This window comes from Bactrocera dorsalis, chromosome 2 (assembly GCF_023373825.1).
Source record: "Bactrocera dorsalis isolate Fly_Bdor chromosome 2, ASM2337382v1, whole genome shotgun sequence".
Taxonomy (NCBI): Eukaryota; Metazoa; Arthropoda; class Insecta; order Diptera; family Tephritidae; genus Bactrocera; species Bactrocera dorsalis.
Window position 1 is genome coordinate 37,325,901 of NC_064304.1, and position 12,351 is coordinate 37,338,251.

At 36.0% G+C, this 12,351-nt stretch overlaps 2 protein-coding genes across 4 annotated transcripts in view; both read left to right on the forward strand.

The window, feature by feature from the left end:
• LOC105226431 (TNF receptor-associated factor family protein DDB_G0272348) overlaps positions 1-12,351 on the forward strand; it is a 115,458-nt gene that overhangs the window by 23,779 nt on the left and 79,328 nt on the right. The window lies entirely within an intron of this gene.
• On the forward strand, positions 1,172-3,502 carry LOC125776861 (piggyBac transposable element-derived protein 3-like). Its single transcript, XM_049450546.1, has 2 exons — positions 1,172-1,416; positions 1,686-3,502. Exons 1-2 carry the CDS (start codon positions 1,400-1,402, stop codon positions 3,469-3,471), a joined length of 1,803 nt encoding a protein of 600 aa, XP_049306503.1. The 5' UTR covers positions 1,172-1,399; the 3' UTR covers positions 3,472-3,502.

Below are 12,351 nucleotides of genomic sequence, written 5' to 3' on the forward strand. Positions count from 1 at the left end.
GGGTTGTTACGGACGAGAATATAAAAAAACATCTACAAATTATTTTGGATAATCGTAAAATGGAGTTCTTCGTGATAACTGACACTCTCAAAACATCGACAACATAGTTGGACATAATATTTGGTTCATAACGGCTGTTGTGCGAGTTTAGAAATCAATAAAAAACTATTTCTCTTTCTCTCTCCCTCTCCGCCCTCACCCTACTCTCTTCTCTCTCCCTTCTCTCTTTATGATATCAAGGAAAACCCTAGTTTCTTCAAATTGTTTCCACATTCATCATAAACACCGGATCTACTACAGCTTGTTCTCACACCTTAAAGAAAATTAGATAAAGCTCGCCCTATTTTCAAGCAAATATGTAATAATTTTTACTATGAAGGTGACATCGAAAAGTTTGAAGGTCGCTATACTCTGTGTTTGGCAATTGATAGCTATAGTGAATAATAAATTCCACTTTTCACTCCTTTTTTAATAAATCTCGTGCAATCTTCAGTTTTTTTCTATTTTTATCGGAATTAATTTGAATATTAAGAGCAGCATTAAAGTAATCTCCAAAGTGATCTTCTTAAGATATTTTACTCATGTCAGTCTAAGGTTATACTCAATTCTAAAGTGAGAGTTTAACAATTTTTTATGGCTTTCCAAGAATTTGAAAGTGTGATAAGAAATGTAATGCCGCAAGTTAACCAATTCAAGTTTTCGGACTTGTGACGATCGTGTGAACTTAATGAGCGACACCTAAACAGAACTTGCCGATAATGAGCAAACAAAGTCAAGCAACGAAAAAAGTTCTCACTAGGTATTTATTTTAGTGCTTACTTACACAGTTGCAGTTTCTCTCTTGTCGAACACTGCCGTAGAGTGAGTAACCATACACATTTACTTCCCTGTTTTTATACTCTTGCTCTTGCTCTTGTTGGTGCAGAGTATTACAAGTATAGTTTTGTTTACCTAAAACGGTTGTACGTATCACATAAAGCTAAGCGAGATAGATAGATAATTGATCACGATAACGAGAAAAGTTGAAATCCGGTTGACTGTCTATTGAAAATTGAGATATCTCGATGAAACTTGGTATGTGGGTTCCTTAGTATAAAAAAAAGAATTCGAGCTCGTAGATGGGCGTAATTGGACGACTGCCATGCCCACAAATCGCCGTTAACCGAAAATATATAAAATGCCATAATTAAGCACTGAATTAACCCATATTATCCCAGCGCTCCATTTAAGGTGCACTTCTTTTTTGTTTCAGATTACGCAAATTTTATTCTGTGTTGGTAGAGGCTATAATTTATTTGGGTTCTTGACGTATGTCATTATCACCTAAAACTTGTTGAAAGTGATTATTGTTTTCGGTTATCTCTCAGGAATTATTTAAACTCTGTGAATTTCAGCCATCATGAATTCCAGGAGAGGGTAAGTAAAAACTTTTTTTATACTTATAATTAATTTTACCGTTTTCGTTTTTTTTTTTAAGTTTTAACTAGTCTATTAGTTAACATCATGAATTTGACGAAAATTTGCTTTTATGTGTTCATTTTACTAAGTTTTGTGTACCGCCCCATTTGAGGTGCGCTGGGAATAGGAGGCACCGTGGTTTTTGCTACGGGCCCTTGTACTCCCAGCTTCAGTAAACTATATTTAGAACTATTTTACCGTATTTTTATATGTTTTGTTATTTACAGGTTGAACGTTCACGAAATTATATCGGCATTAGAAGATGATCATAATATACTGTCTGCAGATATATTTATCACACCACCTGAAAACAATGACTTCAGCGATGAAGACAGCGGAAGCGAAGAAGCGGGAGAAATAGGTAATCTTACGCGTCGGCAACTACTAGCAGAAGCTGAGGTGCGATGCCAGCTACCATCAGCAGATGGGGTCCTGGAAACCGTAGATGGAATTCCATTTATAAATCAGGATGAACAGGAACAACAGCCGTCCGCGTCTCAGTCAAATGAACCACCTGCAAAAAAATCTAAGACTATTGTCACGAGGAAGTGGAGACAAAAAGATATAGCTGCAAACCCTGAAAGGGAGTCGATGCAACCTGATTTCGTTTTAGATAAGGATAATCCATTAGATTTTTTTGAGATGTTTTTTGACGAAGAAGTTTTCGAGCTCCTGCGGTCTAGCACGGAACAAAATGCAATTGCAAAAGGACATGTCAATTTTCGAGTCACTGTTGAAGAAATTAAAAACTTTATCGGTATTTTGCTTTTGTCAGGCTACAATAGCGCTTCACGCTATAGATTATACTGGGATCAAAGTATTGACACTCATCATCCAGGAGTTGCATCATGCATGACTCGTAATCGTTTTGAAGAGCTTTTACGTTTTTTTCATGCATGCGATAACAACCGCCTACCTTCTGACGATAAGTTTGCAAAAGTAAGGCCACTGTGGAATCTTATGAATGAGAGATGGCTAAAGTTTTATCCCGGAGACAAACATTTGTCTATCGATGAGTCTATGGTACCTTATTTTGGAAAACATGGCGCAAAACAACATATTCACGGTAAACCAATACGTTTTGGCTATAAGATTTGGTCACTGTGTACACGATTGGGTTATCTTATTTATGGAGAACCTTACCAAGGAGCTAAAACTGGTAACACCAATCCAAATCTAGGCGTTGGAGGCTCTGTAGTGACAAATTTGATTTCGAAACTGCCAAGTGATAACCACTACAGTTTCTATATTGATAATTTTTTCACTTCTTTACGTTTACTAGACGAAGTAAGTCAGATGGGTCATGTTATCACTGGTACATTACGTGCTAATAGAACAGAAGGTGCCCCGCTAAAAGACATCAAGGAGATGAAAAAGACATCACGGGGTTCGCACCACCAAATTACGGATTTATCATCCAACATGACTTTAGTGCGCTACAACGACAACAACATCGTAACTATTGCCTCAACGGAAAGCGGTGTTCATCCGATTGGTAAGGTGAAGAGATGGTGCGGCAATAAAAGAGTAGACGTAGATCAACCGCATTGCTATCTATTATATAACAAATATATGGGCGGAGTCGATCGACTCGACCAAAATGTTGGAAAATATAGAATTTCAATAAGACTGAAGAGATGGTATTGGCAAATGATAATGTTCCCCATAAATGCCTGTGCTAATAATGCTTTTCAGTTATACCGAGTTTCACCAGCAGGCCAAGCTAAAGACGCTCATGATTTCTTGTCTTTTACAAGATACATTGTGCAGACTTATTTGATACTTGGCAAACCTTCTACATCCATAGCAAAACGCATTGGAGGCAAGACACCGTTAACTACGAAAAGTAAGCTGCCAGATTCGGTAAGGCTGGATGGGAAGGAACACTATATCATTAGAAACGAAACTCAAATTCGATGCCGCGAATGTCACAAGAATACGAAATTCAAATGCAGTAAATGTGGAGTTGGCCTCCATCAACATTGTTCTCAAGCTTTTCATACCATAAAGTAATTTTTTTTCTCTCATATCAACTTTGATTTTTAGCTTACGTTTATAATTGATCTTATATATTGTGATTTATCATAATTTTTGTGTACTTATTCTTTATTTACTAATAAAAACCATTCAAAATAATAACCGACTTCGCATACAAAACCCGAAGGCATATTTTCCCAGCGCCCCATTTAAGGTGCGGTCCTGAATTTCAGCCAGTATAGAAAATATTTTTGATAAAAGCTTATTTTCATGTTATTTAGAGCCTACTCACTAGATAGACATAGAAAAAAAACATTTTTCTATGTAATATCACACCTTGGGATAATATGGGTTAAGATAAAAAACTGCAATTTGATACAGAGTATACCAGTAGAAAGGGGCACCTGTGGGCAAAATTGTTTGAAAACAAGTAAGGAAGGGCTAAGTTCGGGTGTCACCGAACATTTTATACTCTCGCATGATAAAGTGATAATCGAGATTTCATTATCCGTCATTTACATATTTTTTTATTTTGCTGTAAAATTAATTAGAATTAAATTCTGAGAGATTTACCGATATTTTCGGTGAAAAATTAGGTTAGGTTAGGTTAGGTTAGGCACTGAGTTCTTCGTGTTCGATATAAGGGACCTTGAAAAGTTATATATTTATATAGGTGTAAAGTTTTATTCCGCTATCATCATTTGTTCCTAATGTGTATATTATAAAGAGAAGGCATCAGATGGAGTTCAAAACAGCGTTATATTGGAAGAAGGCGTGGTTGTGAACCGATTTCATCCATATTTCGTGCATGGCATCGGGGTATTAAGGAAATATTATATACCGAATTTCATTGAAATCGGTCGAGTAGTGCCTGAGATATGGTTTTTGGTCCATAAGTGGGCGACGCCACGCCCATTTTCAATTTTTAAAAAAGCCTGGGTGCAGTTTCCTTCTGTCATTTCTTCCGTAAAATTTTGTGTTTCTGGCGTTTTTAGTTAGTCGGTTAACGCACTTTTAGTGATTTTCAACATAACCTTTGTATGGGAGGTGGGCGTGGTTATTATCCGATTTCTTCTATTTTTGAACTGTATATGGAGATGTCTGAAGGAAACGATTCTGTAGTGTTTGGTTGACATAGCTATAGTAGTTTCCGAGATATATACAAAAAACTTTTTAGGGGGCGGGGCCACGCCCACTTTTCCAAAAAAATTACGTCCAAATATGCCCCTCCCTAATGTGATCGTTTGCGCCAAATTTCATTTTAATATCTTTATTTATGGCTTAGTTATGACACTTTATAAGTTTTCGGTTTCCGCCATTTTGTGGGCGTGGCAGTGGGCCGATTTTGCCCATCTTCGAACTTAACCTTCTTATCGAGCCAAGTTTCATAATGATATCTCAATTTTTACTCAAGTTACAGCTTGCACGGACGGACGGACAGACAGACAACCGGATTTCAACTCTACTCGTCACCCTGATCACTTTGGTATATATAACCCTATATCTGACTCTTTTAGTTTTAGGACTTACAAACAACCGTTATGTGAACAAAACTATAATACTCTCTTTAGCAACTTTGTTGCGAGAGTATAAAAAAAGAGAGCGTGAGCAAATTTAATGTAAATATCTCTTAAACCACTCAAGTTACAACAACGAGTTGCTGAGTACGAAACTTATAAGAAAATGGATGAAATCCGAGAATAATAACGCTCACTCCCTATATTACTATTAAAAACTACTAAAAGCGCGAGAAATCAATAGCTAAATACGCCAGAGACGCTAAATTTTACCACCGAGATGGCATGAGAGAGCTTTATATGAGCTGGTGGGAAAAGTGGACGAATGGCCGAAATCGGACAATACGCCTACGCTTAATTCCTATAAACACAATTTTAAATTCTACCTGATTCGTTCAGTTTCCAGTACCTAAATCAAGAAGCAATTAATATAATGGGATTAAACTTTGCGCGAATAATGCCTTTAGTGTATGCCACCTTATGACAAAAAATTGTTCAAATCCAACCAAAACTGTTCAGGATCCTAGGTACCGAATATTTGGGCCCCAGTACCTATAGTTGACTTTTGATCAAAAATATCGGTCAATGTGTGATATATATAAGTGAAATTAGGTGATAATCCTGCTCTTATAATGGTATGTCTGTATGTCAAAAATGGGCTGAATCAGGCCAATACTCCCTTAGCCCCCATGTACCTAAAATTAAAATTTTCGAATTTCGGGCTGACTTTGTACCGCATATATCGGCAAATATGTGAGTTATTCCAATGAAAATAAGAGAGAGTATTTTACTCATAACAGTGTATCTTTGTGTTCAAAATAGATAAATTTGAGCGAAAACTACCTACCTCCTATATCACTAATATCAGAATTTTCGAACATCCGGCTGATCCGGCTGGTTTTACATCATAAATTATTTCCCCGGTTTTGATTATTGCAAGTTGCAAGAGTATAAAATGTTCGGTTGCGCCCGAACTTAGCCCTTACTTACGACCTATAATAAATATAAAAGAAAATTCGCATTGCCGATTGTAGCATATATCTAACTTATTCGTTTCCGCTTTTGAACTAGAGTTTCTGACATGATATATTCGGAATAGAATTTGGGGCGCATTTCACTTAATATCGCCTACTTGAATTCTCGCAATAACCGATTATTAGCTTATTCCATAACTAATCCAAAGTAGTATTAGCTGTGAATGACGTTGCGCCTTTGTGTATACTTCATGACTAACATTACCACTAATCGCCTTGAATGATTTAATCGCACTAATTTCTACAACCAATCTACTTACAAACCACTAGAAATATGTATTTGTTATTGTGTTTTCCGCCACCCTTTCAAGTAATTATATCAGACATTCCTTAACGAAGCTTTATGAATTCCGAAATGCCGAGCAAAATATTTTTATTGTGTCTCATGGCAATTTGGCAAAGTATTTAATTGCAAAAAGAAAAGCGCTTATCCCTCATATTTGCCGTGCCAACTGAATAGCTGAAATGCTGCTTGAATTACCGAAATATTCGCATACACCCCTCCACCAGGCGGAAAACCCCCACTGAAAGTAATGACCGTGCAAAGAGAAAGCGAGTAAAGCCAAACCGACAAACAAAAATTGAATAAACAATTACGCTTGGGAGAATGGCAAAAAATAACCAACTTTTGTTTTCATTAATTGAATGTATTGATGATACCGGATGAGGGTGCACCCGCGGTTCCGTTTGGCGCACATGCTGAACTGAAAGCTTTACAATATGCTATTTTCTCTATTCATCTCCCTTCAGCACTCTTTTTTCACATGCCTTCCGCTGTTTATAGCATACCTAACGGTCATGTTGTTGTGCTACAATATTTGTTGTTTTATTTTCCATTTTCTTTTGGCTGATTTGTTAACAACTTATCGCCCCAAACGGCTCTCGGCATTCATTAGACGCTTCGCTCTGACGGACGCCTCGGTTGCCTCGGTTTGTCGCCGCTTCTGCCGATTTGCTTTTAATTTCGTTCAAAAGGATTATTTGTTAAATGGTTTGTTGCTTTTTTGCTTTAACTGTCACGACCCAGCTATTTTTGGTGCGTTCAAAGGGCGAACTATTGTTTTTGTTTTTATGGTAAATGGTTCTTTAGGTCTTTAGCGTTAAGGAATTCCGGAATGATACATATAAAAGTTATATAAACGTAGGCAAAGTATATTCACAACAAATGGGACGCAAGTAGAAACTTATATAATATATAAATATATATATTTAGTATATATAAATATGTCTTATATACCTACAAGGCGTTCAAACAAAAGACTTTAACTGAAAGCGATGCCATCACTGGCAATGAAAGAGAAACAAAAGAAATAACTACAAAAACAACAAAGATGATCACTAAAATCTTATTCGAAAAAAAAAAAAAATAAAGAAAAAATCAAGTAATCGCCAGAGAAAGGGATGACAAAGCGAAAGCACGCCGTCGATGGAAATAGAAACACAGCCGAGCATAATAGATAGGAAACAGCCGTTTAAAAACACACACACACATACACATCCACCGTTATTTGTACAATAAAAATGGTGTAATTTTACGCTTGCTAAGCTTTCTACGCTTTCGGCCATTGTCTAAGCCGATTGCATTTAATCTTAAGTGAGCGTTAAATCAGCGCTTGTCTATGCATATATGTGTGTGTGCGGTTATGCGTTTGTGTGCTGGAAGGACGTGCAGCGCCTCTGTGCACAGGCTGGCACAAGTGCATGCGCGTTGGTGTGTGTGTTTGTGTGCTGCATGCTCACAACTAAGTGTCTGTTTTGAGTAGGAAATTGCAGCAATTTCCTCTAACTCAGTATTAAATTTTTATAGCTGCTGCCACTTATTTTTATAGATTTACGACATATTTCTTTTACTACTTGTACTGAGTATGCACACACTTCGAATTTCATGTATCCACATACATATTTTCTATGTATATGTGATAGCTAATGCTTTAACTTTGAACTAGTTTCTGTGAAATTGGCTGTGGGTTGGCAATGAGTAGAGCATGAGCTCTGGGTTTGAGTTTTCCAAATATTTTTGTGCAGTAGTGCAGATTCGAGTGGAGAGCATTGTAATTTTAGTTAAAAGTAAAGCAATTTTGGAGAAGCTGCCATCATTCTATTGGAAATTTATTAAATATTATACTTTATTTTACATGTAAAAGCATTATACAACAAATTCAGTGTCATTGCTACAGAGATAATTAAAAATATGTAAGAAATAATTAAAAATTCAGAAATATTTAATCAGAAATATTTAAACTATCGTTGTGGTTCTGAGTCCAAGTAAAATAGTTTCAAGAGAATTTCCAATTTGATATTTGTGTTACATTGAAAATTTGCTTTAAATTACAAAATTCAACGCATAAACATGGATAGACCTTTTCTCAAGGACCTTCTTCGAAAACATGAGAAATATTTTTTCTCATCCTTATAATTTTCTTTATATTCTTATCTCTCTTATCCCTTTTTCTTCTTTTCTATTATTCTATATTCTTCTTATAATTACTTCAAAAGTAAATTTTTGGAATTTTTCTAAGACTTAAAATCTCACTTTAACATATTTTTTAGAAAACTTTACTGTAGTTCGTCGAGATAATTTATGCGTAGGAGTCAAAATACATATTTATTCAATATTCAAGGTGGCTTAAGCGGAAATGACTAAGGAAATTTTGTTAGCCTGAAGGGAATTAAAAAGGTAGTTTAAATTATGTTAAAATATTTAATAAAAAAATTTTTGCTTTTCACCTTGTGGGCTTTTTGATGGAACTAGTTGTCTGTTAATTGTTTACCACTTCTAAAGCTACCTACACTCACTATTCGTAGTGCAATGCTTTGAATTATATATTATAATTAATATTATATTCTTAGTGAAAATACTGAATGGATCAGTTTGTAGTTATTGTTTCTAGCTTGAAGTTCAATTTAATGCCCAGACTTGCTTACTGGGGCATTTCAGACCCTTAAGGTCTTGTAGATCAAATTTTGAATGAAAATAACCTCTCCGCCGCATATGCTTTGATTTTAATTCCAATTTTTGCAAATTTTATTTATCTGAATATTTTTTTTACAATTAAACACACATAATCATTTTCTCTAAATAAATAAAATCGTAAACAATTTGTTTGAGTTTTAAATCTTATCTGTTAGAATTTGTGTTTTTCTAGCTGACTATTTTTAGAACACGACCTTTAAAAATATCTTTTGCCTCATCAGCTGAATCTGACCTCATTTTTAAACATATTTTACAGAACTGTTGTATTCTTCAGCATTCAGCAATCCTTTTACTGTTGGTTTGACTATAAGAAATTATTTGCAAAATAATAAAATATAAATTCGCAAAACAGGCGGGCATACATTGCAGTGTATTTAGTGTTCCTTTGATTCAATAATATTAAAAAAACAGTCTCTTATTATGAAATATTCTACTTTTTCATTTGAGCGTCAGCAAAAAATGATTGAAAAGTTGAATCAAATGTTACTTATACGCAGTGTTGGTCTCGTAGGCTGTTAATGGAAATTAGCTAGTATTTTATAAATTAATTAGCTAAATTATTAATCAGAACTTTGTTTTAATCACCCTTTATCTTCATAACTAATAATATCGTTATAGTATAAGCCGAAGCACACCACTGCGTATACGTAACAGATCAATTAAAATACAGAGAGTCATAATGTATCGTTTCACTAAATGCTAAAAGTTGCCTTACTGTTTATGAAGTATTTTGTTATCAACTCGCTTCCCGTACAAATGTACATATCTACTTAACCCTTAAGAATTTGCGACATCAATCACGTATGTCTCTAAATCATTTCTCTTTAGTGATTTCTTTATAAACCTGTAAAACGCTGCCAAATGCACCTTCTTGGCAACTCAATTCCATACGCTGAAGAAAAACAAATGTTGTCTCTAAATTTATAGCAGCGAAGCTACAATTCAAGTTTCTCACACGCTTCAACACGCCGGCAATGGTGCTGACATACTGCTTTTCCCTGCCAAATTGTGCATGGCAAAGGTTTTTTTATTCACACTACAAATTGAGAAAAAGTAAAAAATAGAAAAAATACAGAAAAAGTGAGAAAAAAAATGAAAAAAAATCTAGAAAATTGTACGCGCACTCAATTTTACTATTTTTCACCGCACAATCCGCATCATATTTCTACGCTTCTCTTGTTGCTATTGCTATTGTTGTTGCTGTCGAAGGTGTAATGTGCAAGTAAGCCTTGAAGCGATTTGCGCAGAACGTTTTGCTCATATTTCTCGCACTCAAATGGCTGTGAATAAAGATGCCACATAAAAGCGGGTGTTGCTCAAAGTATTCACATAGGTGTTTTCATTTATAACGGTGTTAGTGTGTGCGTGTATGTGTACATGTGTAAGTGGCTTTGCTTGTTCTCTGCCAGTTGGCAAACTTTTCGCTTCTTTTCTCGCACACAAAGCTGCTCTTCATTTCCTTGCTCATCGCGCTGTTTGCCTGTGTCACTGTATAAGTGCATGACTAAGTGTCGGCGCAGTTGTCTAAGTATTTGTGTGCGTGTGTTTTTGTGAGTTTCCTCACTTAGGGCAACACCTCATTTGCATAAAGGTATTTAACGCTGATGCAAAGTTCTTGGCGAACTTTGCCATAGGCAAATATAAACAGTGCGGAAAATAGCATTGATTGTAATTGAGACGAGGTCTATGTATGAGTGTGTGTGTGTACGTGAGTGATAGAGTGCTTTTGGCCTGATTTGGATAGCAAGCGACGGCTGCTAAAATATTCTACATACTGCAGTTAAGTAGCTTTAATCGTATGATTCGTATTGTAGAAAAAGTTTAGATATTTCTACTTCTCGTTTTTTTTTCTGGAATTTACTATGAGTTTTAAAATACAAAATATTACTTACAAAAACTTGGTTCTGATCGTTCAGCTGTATACTATAGTTAGTCAATCTGAATAATTTTTTCGGAAATTGCATTATTGCTCTTTCCATGCAAGCAATTGGTGTCGATTGTTCAGTTTTTGTGGCAGCGATATGAGAAAGTATATACAGACAGACGGGCATAACTAAATAGACTCAGCTTGTGTTTTCAGTCTACCAAGGGAGGTATGGCAGAAGTCATTAAGCCATTATTAATATAAAAATGTAAAAAGGTATAAATTGTGACAAAGGTACCCGAAAATTGTAAGTAAAAATGAAAATATTCAATTAAGCAACAATATTTATTTTATCGCCTTCAAAGTAATCCTCACCAGATGTAATACACTTATGTCAACGATTGTTCCATTCCTAGAAACACTTTTTATAAGTACTTTTTGGGATGTCCTTCAGCTCCTTCAGCGACGTTTGTTTATTTCTTCGATCGACGGAAAGTGGGTTTGGCTTTAAATTCGTCCACATTTTTGGCTCGATACGATGGGGCATTATCAGGGTGAAAAATCCATGAATTGTTCTACGAAAATTCTGGCCGTTTTCAACGGATGTTCATAATCAAAGGCTCAATATGGCCAAATAGAACTCCTTATTGACCGCATACGAGGTTTGATAATTAAGTAATGAGCTTGATTTTATTGCCGCGCTTGTGGTAAACCTGTGATCTTGAAATTCCCTTTCTCTTTTTCGGCATCCCTCCTCTCTCCTTTGATATGTACCATCGCTATAGCCTGCTGCGTCAAGTTGAGTAGGCGTGTGTTTGTATTGCTCGTCTCGAAAATGGAAAAACGAAATCAAGAGCAACGCATCGCCATAAAATTTTGCGCCAGATTGGGCGAAACAGCTTCGGGAACGTACGCTAAAATTGTAAGAGTGCATGGTGATAGTGCTCTTAGTCGTGCCCAGGTTTTTCGATCGCACAAAGTGAATCAAGTTTCCTATTGCCAAGTACTCGAAAGATTGCGAAAATGAGTCAACAGGGTGCTCGTAACTGGATCCTTCATCACGACAACGCGCCGTGCCACATAGCCCACAGCGTGTCCCAGTATTTGGCTCTAAAGGGATCGCCGTGCCGCAACAGCCGCCTTATTCGCCCGACATGGCACCCTGTGACTTGTTTCCTAAAATAAAATTGGTTCAAGGACTCCATTTTGGCCGTGAAGAGGGTACTCGCGGACATCCCAGTCGAAGCGTTCCATGTTACGAAGCATGGAATACGCGCTGGAATCGCTGTATAGCTGCCCTAGGGGACTACTTTGAAGGGGATGGCAGAGTTGTAGAATAATTTTCAAATACGGCTTTTACGGAATCAGTCTCATTACTTAATTGTCAGACGATTCATTAGTATAAATAAAAAAAAATAAGTTGAAGTTTGATTATAAATACAAAAAGACTTTTTCGACTACCCAATTTATATCACAAATATTATAGTATTATAATTGCATTGCATATGAAACATGCGGCTATACATG